Below are 22,192 nucleotides of genomic sequence, written 5' to 3'. Positions count from 1 at the left end.
GCGGAGGCAGCGCGGAGGCTCCCGCCGCCCCCGCAGCGGCGGCGCTGACCCCCCGGCCGCCCCCCGCGAGGCTCCCGCCGCCCCCCCAGCCTCGCTCCCCACGAGCTCGGGGGCGCGGCCGCCCCCGCCTCACGCCGCGGGTAACGGCCGTCGCCGCCGGGTAACGGCCGCCGCCGCCGGGTAACGGCCGCCGCCCGCACGTGCCGCGGTGGGCGCTCCCCGCTCACCTGTTCAGCACTTTCCTGAGGCGCTGGCGCACGCTGAAGGAGGAGGCGGCGATGCCGCCGCCGCCGCGACCGCCGCCGCCGCTGCCGCCCTCCGCCGGCAGGTTCTCGATGGTGGCCACGACATGGTTGGGCTGCGGCGGGTGGTGCTGGTGCTGCGGCGGCGGCGGCGGCGCGGGCGGGTGCGGGTGGTGGCGGTGGCGCTCGGGCGAGAGCATCGCGGCGCGGCGGGGCTCAGCGGCGAGCGGGGCGCATCCCGCGCGGGCGCTGCTGGCGGCGGCGGAGGCTGCCTCGTCTTCCGGGCAGCGCCAGCCCCGCGCCCGCTCCTCCTCACTGGGCTGCCATGCAGCGAGGGGCGGGCTGCGCCGCCGGCAGCGAGTGCCGCGCGCAGGACACAGCGTGCCGCCGGGGTGCGGACCCTCCTCCTCCTCCGCCCCGCGCTCCGCAGCGCCGCGCGCCCCGCCGGAGCTCAGGTGGCGCCGCCGCCCCGGCCCGGCCGCCCGCCAGGCGGCGCCGCCGCCCCCGGGCCCGGGCAGCGGGGCGCGGGCTGCGCCCCGGGCCGGCGCCGGCCCCGGCTGCGCGGGGGGCGCTCGGAGACGCCCCCAGGCCGGGGGGCTCGGAAGAGCCCCCAAACCTCACCGGGCCGAACACCCGCTCGGCCTCTTCTGGGGCCCCGTTTTGTTTTCCCCCCTTCCCTTCCCCCCCTCTTTTATTTAAAATATATCCTCTTTGAACCCGTAAAAGTTTTTCTTGTCGACAGCCGCACTATATGGCGTTTCCCTCATCTACTAGCACGATGCGAATACACCTAGGAATTACCCTGCCTTCCTCCTTTGAAACATGGCCTGGCACCTGCTCCCTTAGTTGGTGGTGGGGGAAAAAAATAAAAAGTGCAAATAAAAAACGCTGCTGGAAATGGGTTCGTCTTCTTGTGGCTGCTAGGTAAGTACGTAGCCAACTGCGAGGAGAGATAATGATCTCTGCCCTTAAAGTTCAGCTCCACGTACGTTTTTTCGTGCCACTTCATGCCAAGTCCAGCCTTACTGCAGACTCTACTTGTAATCTCTTTTAAATACAGTATTTTCAAACATGAATGGAATGACTGTGTTTTTAATATTTCTTATTCTGAATAGTGAAAATTTTAATTAAAAAAAAGGAGTTAAGCTCAGAGGAGGTTAAAATATATACATACCTTTTTAAACCAATTATAGCACTCTGAAATGTATCATCTGTTAACTTTGCAAAGAGCTCCAGTAATTGAAATAAATTTGAAATTTCATCTTTTCCATTCTATCAATCCCCACTGTTTATTTTTGTCAAAGTTTCTTTTACTATTTCTCCTGGTTGCAAGTGTCTTACACAAAGCCAAGACGGAGCAGAAAACATTTTTAAAAAAACAGACAATTGGGGTTGTAAACACTGTGGTGTGTCCCCTCAGAAATCACCTAGATATAATACTTGAAATTATGTTTACTTTTGTTTTTTTAATGACTAGGTTTCAGGTCGGTAACCTCCCTTTATAGGGACTATTCCTTTTGCTAACATTAATTTTTAATATTGCTGTTCGCTCTGAGCACCTCAGCAGTCTCAAGCGAATAGCCCATGAGACTAGGTCCATCGGAGCATATTGTTCCAGCCGTGGAATGCTTTTGAAGATGTGGATCGCTCGCTCAAAATCCTCTAAAGTCCATTCCGAGTTCTGGGCAAAGCGCCAGCTGCTTTCAGCGCGAGGCAAACCTCAGTTGAGTCAGATTATGCTGCTAGGAGATTCTCCGCTCTCCTATCCCCCCTATGGCAACCACATGTTTCCATGAGGGGAGAAAAGATAAGGTCCGTTCTCCCTGACTATGCTCAGAAGTGGAGGGAACAGAGCCTCAAAAGCATCGGATGGGACAAGGGGTAGTAGATATAAACTAAAACACAGAAGTTCCCTCTCCATGTGAGGAAGAACAGCTTCACTGTGCGGGTGACCGATCCCTGGAAGAGGCTGCCCAGAGAGGCTGTGGAGTCTCCTTCCCTGGAGATCTTCAGGACCCGCCTGGATGCCACCCTGTGTGTCCCTGAGCCTGACAAGGACGTGTCACAAGTTAATTTCCAGGACGGGTCATTACGTGCAGCCTGCCCCACTGGGCACCGTTGTCGCTTGGATTCAGCAGCCCACACGCACAAGTTCGTCTCTGCCTCATATACCTCCGGTAGGTATCTGTTAATGTCTTCACGTCCTTCCTTCAACATCCTTTCTCAAAAATTGCGCCTCTGCGACAACTGCAAACACTCTGGAAATACTCTCCATGCCTATAACGACAACATTTAAATGAGAAATGTATTTGTTTCTGTGCGTTCTGTGGCCGCTGCAGACTAATCTGACAGCTGAACAGACCAGAACAATAGTGTTTGTGTAACTTTATTTCTACAGATTAAACCAAATGAATGCATACCTGAAATTCAATTTCTGGCCTGCCAGGAAAGAGGAGGTCTGTAGGAAGGCGCTGTCCTCAGGACAGTCACCGTATTTGAGAGCCCACTTTTTAGCAGAAACTATCAACCCGTGTAGACACCTGTGCTACCACCATGGCTAAATGGATTGCTTATATATCCAGGCTTATTATTAATAATGCTCAGCTTTTGCTCAGTGTCCAGTAAAATTATTTCCAATTACTTTGTCTCAGTATCATACAGCACATGTAGCATTATACATCATCATGTGGCTTTATACATTTAATGTGACAGCCATGCTGCTTTTTTTTCTTTCCATGACTACACAGAACTGCTAGGAAGAACAATTATACTGAATGTATCCTATCTAGTAATATCAACAGATTGACAGAGCCATACTCTTGGTAATGACTGATTGGGAACAGAGCATCTTAACATCTTAATAATTACTCAAGATGTTGTTCTGGTGGCTAAATATCCCTTGCAGTGTGAGCACTCCTGGCCTGATTTCAAACACAAAGCTAAGCATGTTCATCCACCAGTAGAGCTGTTTCTCAGCGTGAAGATACTCAGCTACGACATGTCTGGCATCTTCATTAATATGACACCTAACTGGATTAATTTTGCTGAAAGATAATAATATAATTTGTATAATTGTGAAAATACATTTTCTGCTAAACATTTTGTCCTACCGATTAATAGCTGAACCGGCTAGATGTTAATCCAATGACCCTTTGTGCTTTATCCTGAAGAAGTGTGTTGCCTTTTAAGGTTTCCACTGATAAGCATGTGTGAGGCTGTAGAAAGAGCGTTTACGCTGAGCTGCTCTCACACAGCTCGAAGGCCTGGCCTAAATCAGGCCTAAATCCTGATGGCCTGAAGCACATTGCTTAGGAGAGGGGAAGAACTCCTCTCCTGGGCTCTCACTTTCTGGGTGTGCTCTGAGCTAACCTGGCCTGGGCAGGAATTGCAGCAGGAGCACCAGAGCCTGACCAAGGGCAAAACAGCAGCATCAAAAATTGTGACTAATCGCATAGTGTGAACAAACGAGAATCTTTTGTAAAAGTCATGCACATTCATCTCCAAGTAGTTAGAGCACTCTCCCTGGATGTGGGAGACCTAGAGTTTTATCTCATCTTAGCCAGATTTTAGTCAGAGTTAAAACTCAATCTTCCCTGTTGCAGCTGAGGCTGCTGCCCACCAGACTGTACTATTGGCCTCCCTTGGTCTCTAAGATAATCATCAGCTCCAAGAAAATAAACTCAAATTCCAGTGGCTTCAGCACTCACCTAAGATGTGGACCACATTTTAGTGCTGTACTCACATTTGGGTCTTTGGCTTGTCATGAAGATTCAGCCAGGCCATTAGTCTCTTTCATCACATCTTTTCAGGGGTGGGAAGAACTGAGCTGCTAAAGCTGCTCTGGCCAACACTGGCCTGTCACCTCATGAGCAAACACCAAGGCTGTTATGCTCTCTTTTTCATCTGTCTCAATGACTATTCTATATTTTCTTTGCTTCACATCAAAATTATCATTTGTTTTATTAATATTTAATAATATTTGATGCAGCATTTGATTTGTATTAAACATTATTTGATATGAGCATTGTTGGATTGTTAATATTAAATCAAGTATTACATTTGTTATTGGATCTTATAGCCAGAATGAAGGAGTTGCAGCTGGTTAGCACAGTCTATAGCAGTATCACATGGATCAAATCCCACTTACTTTTGCATGGCATTCAGAGAAGAATATTCATATTTTGGTGAGCATGGGCTGCATGTTGCCCTGAAGCTGTAGCACCTCTGCCTACTTGCTTTAAGACTACCCCAGTATCTTTAAGCAGCAGTGACAGTCTTTATTACAGGGCTGTTAGGGGACAAGTGGTAGCACAGAGGCAGATGCGGTTGGCACAAAAGTTCTGTGTTCAAAGTCCTTCCAGGCCTCTCATTAGCACATTTGCATTAGGAAAGCCCAACTCCTGCCATCTCCCAACACCTGAGAAAGACTCAGGGAATTCATGAGCTTTCAGTACATGAAGCCGACTATGAGAAAACGAAGCAGCTGCAGAGCAGAGCGACTCAGCCTTCATGCTGTTCCTCAATTTTCCAGCACCATCATCCCTTGCAGTTCCAGCATCATCGTTGCTGCCTGCAAGGTGGTTACAGATAATCGGGGCCTCGCGAGTCAGCTTCTCAGCAGATGAGAAACCAGCAGTTTTGAACCCAAGCGCAGCGTGTTTACTCATGCACAGTAGTACGGGAACAGCTGTGGAAAAGCAACATAGCTGTTGGGGATCTCAGCACACAGCCCACATGCCATTCCTAGACAGCAGCTCTGAATCTAACGAAACAGGAGAGGAAGGACATGGAAGCAGGCAAGGACACCACTGCTTCTTCTGTTCTGCCCTTGTTCCCTTGAAGTCACAAACAAAGGAAGACCAAATGCTCGGATCACACAACCAGTGTGGAAGGTTATGGGTAACCATGCCAAGTTTTGACATCTGCAATATCGATTTTTTATATCCCTCATTAGTTGCAGGACGGAATATACCAATGCTCAGTAATAACTTTCACTCTTGTGGGGGAATATTTACACACACACACACACACACAGAAATCACACTGCCATTTCACTGGAGCCTGAGGTCAAGCAGCTGAGTGCATATAAAAGAAGATAGATTATGCAATACCAAGAAGGCAAAACTAAATAGCATTTATTAGTTTTCCATCACCTTGGGTGAGCAACAAAGACACAATGAAAATGCAAGAAATAATCTGTGAATGCCTTCACTTACAATAGGACAAGGTTCACGACCAGTTCAGAACTAGAAATAGAAATAGACCAGTTCAGAACTAGAAATAGAAATAGAAATAGGAGAGCTGGATTTTGCTGTAATCCTGCAGTTACCAGTGGATTTTAGACAGGGGTAGACATTTACTTTCTTGTGATTTTTCTAATTTGGGTTGAAGTACATGCATACTGCAGAGTTTATTTAAAAATGGTGTATTAGCTTTCCTACTTTGCTCATGGCATAGGTCACTCAGAGATTCAAACCTCAGAGGGGAAAGAAAACTGAATCTCAGAAAGAAAACAACAGCACATCCTCAGAAAGCTGCAGGGAGGCAGACTTTTATCTCCCTCATCAACATTCAGTACCAGAAAGGCAAATGGGAAGAAGTCCCTAATCTGCTGACAAAAAATAAATTATCTTTTAATAGTCATGTGATGCTATTTTTGTTCAGCCCAATAATGCTTTCAATCTCCATGTTCTTTTCAATAATCCACCTTACAATTATTTTTATTTGCTGTGTTGCATGCTTCCTCGCCTTCCTCATTACATAATTATATGTCAAGCTAAAGTACTCCCTGATTTAAGTGTCTCTACTTGTCCAGAAATAATAAGTTTTTCAAACAACCCTGTTTTTTTTCTGTGAAACAATAATAACCCTTTTTCAACCTGCCACTGTTCAGCAGTCAGAAAATGTGATACATAGATATGAAAAAAAATCAAATTAATTCCTTTTGAAATTGAAGGAACACGTCTTGAGAAGTCCTTTTCAGGAAGAATATGACAGTTTAATTTTGCCTTATTCCTTCACTTATCTTTAAGGCACATGCGCACATATGGAGCAGTCTGTCTTGCAAACTTTCCCACTTCTCATGTATACACATGGGAAGCCCTCTGCCTGATTTGTGAAGGGGACAGTCCTCTGACTGATCCCTTGGAGAAGCCAGTCTGCACGGGAGATGCACGAGTTGGATTCTGGCTTTTTCGGTGGCCCAAGGTTGCCTTAAAGATGCAGTTCAGAAAGAAAATAGACCTCTCCTTCGCCTGGTAGGCTTGCGCCATACTCCCAGTGCCCTAATTTATCCACAGGCTTGAAGATGTGGTGGGTTGTGTCTTTTCTGCCTTGCAGACTTGCATGTCCTCTGCATGGGGAAGGACCCAGTCACGAAGGAGGTATGCTTTGACCCATAACTTGAGAAATATTTCTAGCACTGACAGACTAGACACAGCCATTCTATTTGTCTGGAAGGGCCCACCTCTTTTCTCGACCTGGGAGTGAATCTGGCCAGTGTCACCCCTGCATACAGAGCCATCTGCATGTCTAGGCTTTGTCATGTGAATTAGCAGTACTAATCGGAGGATAACTAGTGGCTGAAACCCTAAAGGGGGAAGGAAGACAAACTTTTACAGCAGAGATATTTTATTACTCTGTTTACAAGCTAGTTAATCAACAGTGACAAGCGTAAGGAAAAAGTGGGTTTACAAAAGTGAAATTGCCCTTAGACAAAGAGTCTTTTTACTGCTCCAGATTCATCATACAATTTCAGTGTGGAGATAACTCAGTGAAATGTAATGGCCTGCGATGTGCAGGAGATCATGTAAGGTGATTTGAAGGTCCTTCTGGCCATATGCTCTACGAACAAGCAGCCTCCAAAGAAACGCTTGAGGTGACAGAGGACAAAGATGCACTTCCAGACTCCCGGCCAAAGTGACATAGCAGTTTTCCTGGACAAGAATTACATTTAGAAATAGCTTTTCAACAGCTGAAAAAAAAAAAGTTCACTTCAGAAGGGGAGTGGCAAGATCTTGGAGCACAGGGATACCCCACGGATGGAACCCCCAGTCCAGGTGCATTGAGAGCCTGGTGCCCCCTCTGCCCAGGGCTGCTGTGGGAGGTGTCATGCTGAAGAGCTGGTGAGCATGAGTGGGGTAAAACTGGAAATCAAAAGGGCTCCAAGTTTCAAGCAAGTAATCACAAGAGCAGTGGCATGTTCAGCGGTTCCCTCTTGGTTTTGTCTGCACAAAACCGTTTAAAAGAACACTGCTTTGACCCCTTTGGTGTCTTTACTAGCCCTGGGTGACCTCCCTGCTTAATTCAAACTTCTTGTGTCTTCACTCTGCCCTCCCTTACATCCATTCCCACCTGCTGCACTGAGCCATCTTCTCAGCTCATCTGTACATCCGCGGTGGCACACCAAGGTTTTAATTAATTCTGAAGGGCAGAGGAAGAGTGCTGACCTCTGCACTGGCTTTTCATCCGCTTTTTTCATACAATTTTGAGATCACCTATACAGGAGGTTGGGAAAACTGCAGGAAACAAAACTAGCTTTCTACCGTTTTTAACTTCTCAAAGCCATTTGGGCCCCTTAAGCTTTCCATTAAACCCTGAGGCTGCCTAAGAGTCTGAAATATACAGGGATATACACTTTTTTTTCTAGTGTATCTGAGAGAGAGCAGATTTTGCTTAAGATAGAGGTTGCAAATAATAAATGTGGTGCAAGTTATGCAGGGAAGAAAGTTCAGAGACTTTCCTTGGAGGTTTTCCAGACCCACCTGGACATAGCCCTGAGTAACCTTATCTGGCTGCTTAGCTGATCAGGCTTGAGCAGGGGTTAGAGCAGGGGCCCCCTGAGCTCCCTTCTAGATTGATTTATCCTGCAATCTGATGAATTATCATTTTAGTTGTACTGAATTGTGTTTCAACAGTATGTGCATGTGTAACAGTGCTGAGTGGGGTCAGAAAACTCCAGAATGGGAAAGAGCTGGGAAGAGGAACCATTTTACTAATCTTCACCCGTTTAGGACAATGTTACAGAAGAACACAAAAGGACAAGGATCTGTAAAGTCACCTACTCCCACAGGGAATTATACAGGAGTGAAAATAAAATGAATGTAAATAAAATAAGGGCAAAGTGCTTACCAGCACAAGTTCTGAATTACTCTATGGAAATCACTGAGAATCAACTCTTTTGTCATTTTCATTGCTCAATTCCTTGCTAGATGCAAGCAAGACATTACGGCCTCAGTGAAGGTTCAAAGTATGTACAACCCACTAGCCATTTGGGTTGTTCATAAAGAGAAGTAACATTAAAAAATAGAGAGAAATAAAAACACTTTTTTCCAAAACAGCACTTAATTTGGGCTATTTATTATTGTTTTCCAGTGATTCTGCATGTTGGTACATTTTTGTCATTTTTGTGAAACACTTTAAGAAAAAAAAGAATTGATTTCCAGATATTAGCACGTTTGTCTGGTGCATTTGTCACACTTTTTTGCAGATATCACTGGCAAGACAACTGTAACTCTGCAAGTGAGTGAGAGCAAGGATTGTTGAGGCTATTGTAGGCAAAAAAAATACCTCTGCTAGTCATACTTTGCAAATAAGTCATTTTTTGTGATTAATGAAAGTTATTATCAGGTTCAAGGCTTTACTCAATTGTTATTTATTATTTTAGTTCTGAGTTAGTGAAGTATCTGCAGCAGACATGATTAATAGCACCAGTCACGCTTAGGAAGGTATAACTTAATGAGATCATTATGTCACCATCATTAGCAGTATTCAAGATAAAGATGGATAAATGGAAAGTAGAATTATTTCAGTGTTTAATCCTGCCGGATTCCAGGGGTTAGATTTGGTGATCTGAGAAGTTATTTCCCGCTGTACCTTCTACAATAGGTCAAAGAATATGCTAACGTTTAGTACAGGATTCTTTGAATGAACACAGAATTAGGAAAAAACTTGTGGAAACCAAGTTGGTGGGCAAATGCATTGGACGAAATTAAATCCTTGTATCTTCACTGATGGAAAGGCTAGCTCATTCTGACTTGCTCCTTTTAACTGGCTCTTAGAGCAAGTTTAAGCAGCTCCCAGGTTAAATAATAGATGCAAGATTTAGGTGGGAGTTTCACCCAGTTCCAACTGGATAACTTTTGCTGCAGGTGCATAAACCGCTCTTCCAAAAATATATTTTCTTCTTATTTTTATACACATTGGTATCTAACTGCAGAGTGGTAGCCTGCCACCTAGGAGGAAGAGTTGAGCAATAGGATGAAGAATAAGCTTGTCCTGATGTACAAGCAATCAGGATTTGCTCTTACTATGCTGGGATTAATGAACCCGACTATCGTATTGTGGAGAGCATTTACTGCCACGCCAACTAAAGCAAGAGCTATGTTCAACAATAAGAACTACTTAGCAAACAGGCATAACACCCATGCTGAGGAAAAAGCAAGTAAATCCCATCATAATGTGCTCCTGCACATGCTGTACAACCCCTCTCAGGGAAAAGGGCCTGGGTAACAGAGCTAGCACCAAGCATCTCCCACTGCCTCGCTTTTGCCTTAAACCCAGTCAAGACTCCTAGGACTGCTTTTCAGCTTTCTCTGACTCAGTAACAGCTCACATACGCAGGAGGCAAACTGCTAGGAGGGTGCTGGGCATGCAGTGTGTTTCACAGCACCAAGAAAGCCTGGGCTCCAAGGCTGCCTCCTGCCCATCGAAACACACAGCCTGATGGTTAATCCTGGAAACTGCTGCCTACTGCCACAAAAAAAGGCCTTCCCAGATATTGCAGGTCCTTCTGCTTGCTCAGTTTACCCTCCCTTTCCTTGAACAAGCACAGGCTGCATTTGCAGATTGAGATTCAGCCGTCTCCACCTCAACACATCTGAAGAATTTACCAGAAACAAATCAGGCCAGCAAAATTAATGCTGCTGCATGGCAAGTATCTTTTCAAAGGCTATGAAATATCTTAAGACATTTTTGGATTTTTCACCAAAGAATGTAAATAAAGAGTGAAGGACATCTGCAGTACAAAAACTCACTGTGTCTGAGAGCCTCTGACGCTGTTCAAGAGCTTCGAAGTTGCAAAGAGCAAACAGGATGATGCAAGAAACTTCCTCACTGCTGCTATCTGCAAACAGATAAACCCTGAGGCTTCTGCAGTGGAGCACCTGTCATGCAGATATCATGAGCTGTTTAGTGTTTTGCAGGTAAAAAGAGTGCTGGTATTTCTCCAAAATGCCCTAAATACTCAATGCAATAGCTGCTCACAGAGTATTTATTCATTGCAGGTGAGGATCTTCTGTGTCGAAAAGCTGAAATTCAAGGCATGTGCCATGACTAGCCCATGACATGGGCATTCACACTGAGGTTGCACCAAACACAGGAGATTGGGCACATCAGCCATTTTACTCCAACCCCAGAAATATTACACAAGTTGTTTTTTTCTTAAAAAAGGGCATCCTTTTGCCACTCCTTCCCAAGAGCTTGCATTTCAGGCATAGTGAGGAACCATCTTCTTGTGCTGTAGATTACTTCACGGCTCCAGTACTCACAGAATGTGTGTAAACAAGCAGCTGGAAATGAGCTCTGGAGCGGTGTTTGGGGGCATTGCTGCAGGAACCTGCAAACAGAACAAGGCAGGAATCTGCGTGGGTAAGGTTGTGTGATGCTCCATCAGCAGCAGCTGCCGCAGCTTTCTGAAAGCTCTCAAGGGATTAGAGGCTACTTTGCAGTAAGAAAACATACCCAGAAAATACCGGTTTGACAATTTTGTAGGCTTTCAGCATGAAACCTGGAGACCCCCTGAGCACAGCTTGGAGGCCCAGCCATTTTTTTTTAACAAGTCCTACCTTGTGCTTGAAGGTCATCATCCCTGATGTTTTTGACACTGGGAGCTCTTTAGGAGTCTCTCATGGCGTTCTGGGAAGCTGTTGCAACAGATGAAAAGTGTAGGCTCCTGCAGCACAGCGATTCAATACAGTAAAATTAATGATGAGAAATGACAGCTAAATGGACAGAGCTTATGAGATGGAAAATGCAGCTTTATAACTATCATCACTGCTGTCAAATGTTCTGCATCGAGCTGAAGTGCCGTAAACAAACCTTTCCCCCAAACTCTGTGTGTCCCTGTGCATGTGCTACTCTGTGCCTTGTCCCTTCCCTTGTTCCATCATTTCTGGTACTCTTTTCAGCACGGCACATCAGGTTAGCAAGTTACATTTGGCTCCAGTAAAGGATGAAAATCCAAGCTTGACTTTCTTCCCTTGCAGTGTGACTTTGCCTGTATCAGATGAGTGCACTGATTAAAAAAATAATCTTGATTGGCGTTAATGGCAGAAGCAGAACTGATGCAAGCTAAATCAATACAAACATGGGTTAAAAGAGCTTCAGGACATCTATCATAGTAATTTACGTGAGTTTGAACAAATTTAATTAAAGTGGCTCACTTTTCTGGTAGAGACAAGGCCTTACAGCATGCCAAATTTAATCAATTGACTGGATTAAAATAATTTTTAAAAGGGGTGGTTGGCGAGTGGTTTGAGTTCAAGATGATGAGTGACTGGTAGCATCATGGAGAAAGAGCCACAGGAAGATAGCTAGATGTGATCCTAGAAAAAGAAAATTAATCAGAATGAAGAAATCTTACTTGGGGTGCAGTGATGTGCCTGCTAAGCATGCTCACTCTGAGTTGCTAACCCTGTGCATTGTCAATTCTTCTGTAAACCTTGACTCTGGCAGACAGTCTCCGCCAAGGAAAATAAAAATCCCTGCCTGTCATCTGAGCCAACATAACTAATCATTGCATATTCTTAGCTGGCCACTTTTACAAAGTAAACCTTGTTAGTTTAAATCATTTCCAGCTTTAAATCACTTGTTTTCATGTCAAACATCCCCTGGGGAAGATGAAGTAATTCAGTGTATGCATTTTGTTTTAAAAGTTTTATCAATCTGGACACCTGCATAGTTAGTCCGGATTAGCTGATTAGTGGTAAGTTTCTAAGTTGTAGTAAACCGAATGGTCTGGATAGCTAAACTCTCCTGTCTGTCTCCTAGATATTGCCTAGACATTGCTGCCTATTCACAACACTTCCAAATAGATGATCTTTTGTACATTTTTTTGATAGGGGATATTTTGTGACACATCAGGGATCCTTTGCTGAAATACCCATAGAAGCAAATGGAAAGCTATGAAGCCCCTCTGAAGGAGAGCATTTTATCTTATGGCTGTGACTAATGTCATTTTTACTAAGCACAGTTTGGTGGAGATCATCAGTCATAGGTCAAAGAGCTACTTTTACGCGGGAACTCTTTGTCAACGCCTCTTTCCATCACAGAGGTGACCCCCTTCTGGAATCATAATTTTCAAGCCCCTCCATTCTAGATGTATAATGAGGTTGACTTGCTGTCGTGTCATTACTGCTGGCAGGCAGCACGCGTACTCTGTGACTACTCGGGCTCTCACCAGACATTAAAGTAGCATTGCTAATTTAGAACTGCCTCCTGTAGAAAGGTCAAGGATTTCATACACAACCCACATAAGAATACAAATATTTGCTCTTTCCTCCTCTAATTCTCCAAACAATTCCCCAAACAATGTCTTGGGTATTTTTGTGTTTTTTTTTTTTTTTTGATGCACAGTCCACTTTTAGAGCACAAATAATTTGTATTACTAAGATGAAATACGTTACATAGATGTGGCTTTTGCTTGTTTGTCTTCCTTCCTTTTCCCCTTCAAAACAGTGTGGGGATTTTAGGTGCCCTGATGAATGACATTTCTTTTCAAACAAACTATTGCATGAATACATGCAATTCCTCATTCTGGGTGACAGTTAACTTTCAGCAGACTCCAATTTCCCAGAAAATAAAAATATTCCAAACTCAGTACAAGTCTTTCAAAAAAGTCACAATTCATGTTTTTCTGACTGAAACCCTGTAAGAACTCACTTTAGCATTCATCAGTTCATCACAGAAATGTCATGGTATGGCAACTTCCTATATTTTTTATCTCTGAAACTCCGGGGAGCTAAACCTTTCTGGTCCCTGACTCTGCTTTTCCTCCAATGTCTGCCTGATGTCTTAAGAAATAAACCATGGCAAATAGCTGATGTCTTATCTAGCTAATTGTTGCAGAAGCACTATGGGCAACAGCAAAAGAAGCAAGATAGGAGTTTAAAGAATAGTGCAAATGTTGTGAAAAATTGTCATAAAAAGAAAAAGAAAAGACAAGACTAGGAAATCTTCAGGGTTGCATTTGTACCACATTCCCTCCTACCATGCTTAATAATTCTGCCTCCTAGTCACAGAACTTTGACGGTGCTTCCTCAAGATTACTTGTTATACGGTACGCTACAGATAAGTACATTTTGTGAGTGTATGGAGACTCCTGAATTACTGCGTGCTACTATTGCAATAGTAGTGATACTTTTCTCCATCATCTTCTAACAAGCCTTTTTGCTCTGTCCAATTTGCTTCCCTCATTCTTCTTGGCAATGTGCTATTTAGGATAAAATAGCTTTGTCTATCATAGCAGTTGCATGTGACTGACATCAGTTTGAGTCTTACGTGATGTGCATTTAGAGCTTTGCCAAGTTTTTGCCTTAAATGGCAATCAAAAGGAAGTTTCTTACTGAGTGTGTGCCATTACCAAGAAATAATCTTCGAATGTATTTGGAGCTCTCATAATAATTTGCTTCCCAGTTGTAGAATTCCATCAAAACGTTCGGCTTTTATTGCTGGCAGAAGACTAGCAGTGAAGTACTCAGATGGGCATTGCCCTTTATGGCAATGAAACTAGTGAATTTTTAATCCATTCCTCCATGCTTGACAGAAGTATAAGAAATAACGAGCTTGAATTTAGACAGGTACTGCTGCTGTTGGAGAGTTTAGGACATAAAACCATAGTTGAGAAAAGGATTTTCCAAGTTCTGAATGTCATTAGACTCCTAAGGCCCCATCAAAGTTCATTGCATTCCTATTTTTCAGGCTTCTTCTCATTTGGTCCACAGAGAGTGACACTTAATTAAGTGAATATTAAGGTAGATTAAGTAACCGAATGCTCAGAAATGTAGTTCCTGCCATTTTCACATTTGGAGTTAGAAGATGGCTTTTTGGTGTAAGTTTCTCAAGACTTACACCAAAATAGACTTACAAATCTGGGCCCAGATTTGTCTTCTTTTAGAACTACGTTTGTCAGAAAGGGCATTTTTATATATGACTTTACTTCAGGAAAACTGCATTTGCTGTTTGATATTGTAGTACTTATATTATCTCCAGTTACTCCCCTGTAAAAAGAGACAATTACACTCACCAACCTTCTAAAGAGTTCTTGAGTTTCCAGATAAAATAAACTATAGACATGAATTACATTAATTATTCAGGCTAAATTAAATTAATGAAGACTTCAGAAATTCAGTTGCTTTTGTTTCCTTTTTGCTCCATTGAGTTAAGATAGTACTGTGCCCCTTGTGTTCCCAAAATAGCTGAAAGAAGCTCCCAGCTCAGCAGAATGTATTTTCTTCAGTGTCTAAAAATATATAATTTAATTATTGACTAACCCACCCTATGAAATAGCTATTGAAACATGACTATTTTCCCACAGTGTTTTCTCTAACCATGGTCTGCCTCAGGGATTGAAGAATAAAAAGTCAGTGAGAACTCCATGAGACAGCAAGATGGATTTACGAGAAGTTACAGGCTAGTTTATAAGGAAAAAAAAGTGATCCCTTGGTTAACAATCTAGGTTTATAAAAAAGCACTTACACAGTCCAGGAAAAACCTAGACAAACCATGCACAGATAATATGGCCTCACTCAGTGAAGCCTCAAATCATCAGTATTCCTGGGCTATCTGTCCCGCTGTCCCTGCTCCAGGTCTCTAGAAGCAGCCCCTTCCCATTTGCACATGATCTTTTGTGCCCTGCTCAACTTTTCTAGCTGTAGCCTCACTGTTTTCCTCAATTCAGCAAACTAGAAACTGTCCATGACCCTTCCAGCCTGGTTCCCCTTTTTTTGGGGGGGGGATTTTGTTTGTTTTTGTTTTGTTTTAGTTACAGCTTTTCCCAGCTCACCTAATTCCCTGCCCTTTGAGGTTTTAGGGACTCCTTTGAAAGCAGACTTAGCTATCAGAGGAGAATCCCAGCCTAGCTCCAGCAGAGCCAGACATTGTTATCCTCCAGCTTTTGAAACGATGTACCTGAGGTTGCCTTAATGGTGTCATTATTTTGCTTTTCCTTGCTCAGATCTGAAACAAGACCTTTATTACTTGCTTTCAATTAACTCTATGAATTCAGGCAAGCAGCACAGTGACCTGTAGTGAGGGAACAGGAGGCACTAGAGTATAAAATGAGAAGATAATGCGGGCATTTGTCCCCCTTCATTAACATAGGCCTTCACGTGATGCTGAAAATGAAGATTCTTGCCTAGAGTTTATACAATTTGTCATTGCTTGGTTTCTGTTTAATTGAATTAACAAAGAGCTAATTTCTGGCTAGCCTATGCCAGAGGGAAAAGCTCTGTCTTGGTTGCTGGTGGTGGCGGCAGTAAAAAGCAGCTCTGTCCTGCAGTAACTGTTGTGAACCGCAGGATTCCTGCTGATTCCTGGGGAGGGAATTTCTTGCAGGATCCAGTTCAGGTCAGACATTGCATTTCCATGACAGGGTAGTGACACAGCATGGGGCTGCACAGCGAAGCAAAAGCCATCTTTGCCCTGAAAGGGGCTCTCCAGCACGTCTCATCCATGGGAGAAAACTTGTTTCTGGAGTCGGCCTATGCTGTGACCCATAACATATAATGCCCTCTGTAGCTACTAGCACACGCGTACCTGTGGTATGGCTCTCTAGCTGCTGAATGCTCCCGGAAGACTTTTGTAGTAGGGTGCAATTAGAAACTCTGTGGGTTTTTTGTTCAGATCCATAGCAAACTTCTGTGCAGTGTGCCCTGGGCCTTAGCCACGCTCAGCAAGCCAGAAGATAAGGACATTTCAATTTTGGAAACACTGTGGGGTTTTTTGATTTGTTTTGTTTTTTGTTTCACAAAAATAAATCCAAGCTGCTAGGAATGTGCCTAGGAAGCTCATTTAATATTCCAGTTTTGTGAGGCAAAATATAAATAAAATGGCAAGCACATAGGGAGGCTTTTAGCTAGCTAGCTGGTTAGTGGTTTTAGTCTTCCCATGCAGTGAGCACAATGCATTTCGTGAGTTCCCCTCTCATTATCTGATTGCCTCCAAAAATAGATTCTTGCATATTTCATCCACAAGAAAACTTTCAAAGACCTACTTTTTTTTTCTTTTTTTTTTTTTTTTTTACGAGCTGTGCCTGAAGCCATGCACAATTCTGAGCAATTATCAAGCAGCGTTTATACCTTCTCCAGCTACACAACACATCAGCTCAGATATCTGGGCCCTGGGAGAGCGCCACGTCCCTGCCTACCCCTGGGCCTCCCCCCAGCCCCAGCCCCACCTCAGCTCAGCCTGTGGTGCTGTGGCAGCGCAGGCCCCAGCGCCACATCCTGGGCGGACCTGACGTAGTCGTTGGTCTCCTGGGTGGACCTGACGTAGTAGCTGGTCTCCTGGGTGGACCCCTTGGTTGGATGTTACAGCTTGTCCCCACCCCACCTGTCCCTGTCCCCATCTCCTTCTGCTCCTCATGGGAGCCCTGTCATCACTTGCCACATCTGGGGCTGTCGATAGTCCTCGTTACCAGCCGTGGCCAGACCGGGCCTGTTGGTGAGGGCATGGCAAGGGCTGGTGTCCCCTTGGCTTCCCATCCCCGTGGAGCAGCCAGCAGTCCCTGTGTCCTGCAAGTGGGGAAAAATGGTGTCAACAAATCATCTTCATCTTGTAATGTTTATATGTGCAAGCAGTAAGTACAATCACGAACTTTATTCTGAGAAATCAGAAAACATTTCCTACAAGTTCAATTCTGTGTGTGGTGGTAGCTTTGAGCAACAAGACAGGAGGGCTGAGGCACAAGCTCCAATGTGTTCCTCTTGCATCGTAGCTTGAAAATTTTCAGAAGACCAATTTATCTGTTGTTGTACTTGTACAGTTTCCTGGTTACTTCTCCTGTTATAATGCTTGGCTTTTTACTTTATAGCAAATAAAAATCATTCTAAATTTGAAAAAGAAACTTAAAAAAAAATCATGTTAGGCCAGGTATTTTCATACTCTGTGTGTGCTACCTGAACAATCTTAAATAAATAATAAAAAAGAAAACCTCACATGTATTATGATCAGGTGAACTGGAGCCAGAACTCCAGACTCTTGTTACATTTTATTACTTGATGCAATAATGTTTGGTAGAAGCATAGGACACAATTTTTATAAATATTCCCTGAACTGTACCTTTAACTTTCTTTTTCTACATCTTCCAGTCTATTTATCGCTTATTCTCTTCTTTTTAGCACTTTCGTTTCCTCCTGACTCTTTCTTTTATTTTTCCAAATCACCAGTCCTTTTGTTGATTAATTTAAGCTTCTGAAATAGCTATATAATAAGCTTTTTCTTTTCTTTTTTTTTCCAAAGCCAAAATAAAGCGATAATATCAGAAAGTAAACCATTTCTAAAAATAACGCTAATAGTACTTGATATTCAGCAAAGAAGGATGAACAGAAGAGCACAAAATTTTGGCTTTTACAACGTTGTTAATATACTATATATATAAGAACAGGTAACTGCAAAACATCCGCTTCTTCGTTCTCCCTCTCCCTGTTCTTCATAAAGAATTTTCTAGCACAGAGCGAATACTCTATTTGTCTTTGATTATCCATGTGCTTTCCCACAGATACTGGATCTGGGGATACGCAGAGGAACAAATCATGAAGTGAAATGTGGGAAAATATATAAGGAATGTAGTTATGAGAAAAATGAGTTAAGAGAACTTTGTTTTTACATTTTGCAAAATAGAATATCCCCTTTTCTTTCCCTTGTCTTACTCAGTGGATGTGATTCAGCTAGCTTCAGCACCAGATGTACTGCATGGTGTCTCACCTAAGTCTTCAGCTGCCAGTGTAAGATGTGTGTGTCTGGCAAGTTTTACATCATGGCTTTCAATCCTGTGCAGATACCTGGTGTACTTAGGGGACTTGAAATGGCAGGGGTTTTCTCTACTTATATTGCTCATCTAGTCTTGGCATTGCAAAAACACCGCAGCACACAAAACTCTGCATGGCACCAGACCAGTAGGGACCAACAAGCCTGCAGACTTATGCCTTTCACCATACTTTCCATAGAAGGAAATTATTTCAATAATTTCCATGAGCCTCAAACAGAGAAGGGTGCGTTTATAAACATAATGAAAGAAAACACCTAGCCTCACCTCAAAACCTAACGGACAGGGAGAGGGAGAAAGAATTGCACATTCACCCAAAGCTACGAGTAGACCCCCCAGGCTCAATCCAGTGCCCTTTTGAAGGACCTCACATTGTATCTGCAGAATTGTGAGCCTTGCCAGTGCACAAAATCCCAGAGAAGCAAGGCCACAAGGAAAAAAAAAATGGTTGTTCAATATCTTGTTTATCTGCTGGGAGTGAGAAAAGACAGTCATGGATTGCAAATGAAAACAGTACTCTCTGAAAGGTTTATTTATATTCACCCATCATTTTGAGTTAGCTACACACCTCAACATCTATCATGTGTACTTTAGAAAGCTCAGATTTTTGAAAATTCTTATGTTCCTTACGGTAAAAACTATCCAATCCCATATTGGACTAGAGGATTTGCAATCCAATTTAGCAGTCACAAGTATTCCTCCTGAACACCTCATGGAATATTGAAGGGATGAAGTACCACAATTCAATGAAAGAAGATGTTGGCAAGTATTAAGAAAGCAAGGGAAGTTGGAAGCTTTCTTACAAGAAACTCATCTGCTTGACTTTGAAATCCCACAACTTCAAAGGGACTGAATAGGAATGACAAATTAGAAATGTTCTTCCCCACAAAAGGAAAAGGCACACCTATATTTCATAAGCCATTAAAATCCAAATTGTGAATGTCATCAGAAGCAAAGGATGTGAAGTCTGTTAATTAAAGATTAAGTTTAGTGACACAACAGTCTTACCTGGGAATATTTATGTCACTGACAGAGATTAATACTGACTTTAACAAACTAATTTCTTGGATGCCAGCTTTTCGTATAATCCATCCTGTTAGGCTTAGAAGGACCTCTAACCTTGCAGCAAACTTGGTAACTGGCAGTTCCCACAAGGCCTGTAAGCTCCTGAAAAGCAGGGGTAGATGTGATGGCTGAGCCGCCCTCGCAGCCACCTCCTGTTTGCCTGCCCCAGCAGTTCAGCCCGTTGTGCCCCTCTGCTCACTCCACCTGTGCTGTCTGGTGGTTGCATCTCCAAAGCGTGTACCAGCCTCACGTGGCTGATCTGCCACAAAAGTAAGCTGGGAGTGGAAAGAAAGAAGAGGAGAAAGTAACTTTTCAAAGGATTTGTTGGAAGAATCAGCTTCTTCGTGATGCTAAACTCCGCAATAAAGAAGAAATTCTGATTACCAGGGACTCAGCTTTAGCCGATATTGTTCATACAGCTTTGTCAACACCCTTTCATGTGTTATGATTGACAATAATATTAGTTCCTGCAGAACTAATATTAGGGGATCTCAGTGGTGCAAAACTTCCAATACTAGAAGTTGCCTCTCTGGATAGAAAACTCATATCTCTTCTGCTGAAAACACTATGGTGTACCGCAGTTAACCTTTTTTATGGCTCTGTTTCCATTCCCTTTGTCGCCTTTGAGTTTTTTACAATATAGAGTACTAAACAAAGGCAACATTTTGCTTTATAAAAACATATTCCACAGAAAATACATTGCATTTATCTTCAGGTTACACTCAGCAGCTTAGGGGGTGTCCAGCCTCCTCCTTACTGTACATTTTTTTTTTGAGTGATTTTGGAATGATCAGTGTCCTGGGGGTGCCTTTTACTTTTCTTTGTTTTTTCCCCTTCATTTCTAAAAGTGCAAACGTCTGGTTTTCTGCCTATATTTGCCTTTGAGAAGGTAGAAAAATCAATGCATTTGTCAAGTATGAGGTCTTTTTTGAACAATTTTGAGGGATGAATATGTCATAAGCAAAATAATTACTTTTTCAAGCCTAATTGGCTCAATTCTGGCTGACTGCATTTCTGAAGCCACATTAAATACAAAATCCAACTGTGATCAGATCAGCCATTTTCCATAGCTAATATTTTTGGCCTGCGTGTTATTTTAAGCTTATTACCTCAGGACCTGAATACATTTGGAACTCATTAATAATCAGTATAATTCCTTTTCATTAGAAATATCTTTCTGGAAAAAAATGCTTGTAATATACAATAGAATTCCCATGATGTGACCATCTGTGTAGATATACAGTTGGTGATGCTGAATTAATATGTACCTTTATATTAAACTATTACCTACAAAAAAAAATGCACTAATATATTCCGTGCATAGTTAATAAAAGATCAAAAGGATGAAAGGTACAAGTGAAACAGAGGCTTTTTGTTCGTTATCATAATTCCCCTTTCTTTGCATGGTGAGCTAGAGGGATTTTACATTGCTTATATTATATATGCATCTTCCTCTGTACAAAGTATTTTTCTTCATGTGTAGTGGAACTCACTATGAGAAACACTGACATACACAATGAAGACAGAGTCTTTCCCAGCATTATCACAGTGACTGGCAGTTCATCGTGTCTGAAGAGGAGAGCTGAGAAATCACAGACTCTTGGAAACTCATAAAAGAGAGGGCTGAAAAAAAAAAAAAAGAGAGAGCTTCCTACTTGAAACGTGGATTGCAATCTTCTGTTTTTCTCTAAACCTTCACTGAGCAAACATATCTATATCTTGACCCTCTTCATAAGCTGCGTTTTTGGTAGAGATTCTTGTATGCAGGCTAACAAAGCTGCACAGACAAGTGTTCGTGCTGCTTTTATGGGATGTCAGTATGTTACATTTTCCTACACCAAGATCCTACTGTAGAAGGAGAAGAGATTTTAGGTAGCTTTGAAAGCATGGGTAACATTTTCCTTGCTTTATAATGCCTCAGTGTTTGCAACTGCTCCAACATATAACAGAAAGCCAACACAATAGTTCTAGCTAAATGTAGAACCTGAGGTTGGAGAAAAATCCTCTTCTATAAACATACTGCTGCTAATAACTTTGGAAATCTTTTCTGAGAAGCAAGGAGAAAGCAAGTAGCTGGTCAGAGCTAGAATGTGAAGCTGGTCCCAAGCCTGGCAGCAAGAGAGGACATGGGTAAGGGAATGTCCTATAAGCAATTCCCTGCCTGTCTTCTTCAGTTTGCTCCTACTTTAAAATGTCATATCTCTCTGGGACAAAGTACGTGTACATGTAGCTACGGTCCGCTGGAAGACAAATGTTGCTGCAACAACGGCCATACCCAAAGTGGCAAAGCTCTGTTCAGGACAAGAGGCTGCAACTCGTCTGACCAAACATGAGGTGGACCACACACTGCCAACCAGTTGTTTAAATGCCTTTTTAGCCCACAGCAATGAATCGTCTCTTTCTAAAGTGGATGTTTCTAATGAGCTCCTCTCTAAAACTTCCCATGTTAGAAGTGCCAGTTTTTCTCAATGTGCAGTGAGGGAAATGTAGCTGAGGGCTTGGGTGCAGGCAGCTGTGCTGTTGGGGTTTCTGGCAGGAGAAACCCATCACACCCCAGGCGACAGTGCCCTGGGACTTCCCTATGTTTCTCTGCATGATGAAATGAAGCTCGTGATAAAGTGGTGCTTCCTTAGACTCTTCCACAGCTCAGATGCACTGCAAGAAGAGACCTTCATTCTCCTAATGAGCAAATGTGCTCACTGTAAATGTACTCCTTGAAGGGCGTTAATGCTTTCATCACCACTGGCTAATGAGCCTGAACTTGCACCTTGTACTAGAAACTAATCAGATTCCTCTTTCTGTATTCTCTGAATCAGTGTGATCCTGTCTGCCAGCTGGCAGG

The 22,192-nt window shown here is 43.1% G+C and overlaps 2 protein-coding genes across 2 annotated transcripts in view; both read right to left on the bottom strand.

Annotated features, from left to right (window-relative positions):
* SLC35F1 (solute carrier family 35 member F1) overlaps window positions 1–513 on the bottom strand; it is a 221,345-nt gene extending 220,832 nt beyond the window's left edge. Inside the window, exon 1 of the mRNA XM_088522718.1 lies at window positions 228–513. Coding sequence (XP_088378844.1) covers window positions 228–442 — 215 coding nt within the window. The 5' untranslated portion in view covers window positions 443–513. The remainder of the gene's footprint in view (window positions 1–227) is intronic.
* A 5,818-nt stretch (window positions 514–6,331) lies between these two features.
* The window catches only part of NUS1 (NUS1 dehydrodolichyl diphosphate synthase subunit), a 61,063-nt gene continuing 45,202 nt past the window's right edge, over window positions 6,332–22,192 (bottom strand). The window contains exon 5 of the mRNA XM_088522735.1: window positions 6,332–6,346. The gene's annotated coding sequence lies outside the window, so the exon portion shown is untranslated. The remainder of the gene's footprint in view (window positions 6,347–22,192) is intronic.

This window comes from Tinamus guttatus, unplaced genomic scaffold (genome assembly GCF_059628265.1).
Source record: "Tinamus guttatus ecotype Peru unplaced genomic scaffold, ASM5962826v1 Tinamus_guttatus_pri_ptg000010l, whole genome shotgun sequence".
NCBI classification, from domain to species: Eukaryota; Metazoa; Chordata; class Aves; order Tinamiformes; family Tinamidae; genus Tinamus; species Tinamus guttatus.
This window is presented reverse-complemented; position numbering and strand designations above follow the sequence as displayed.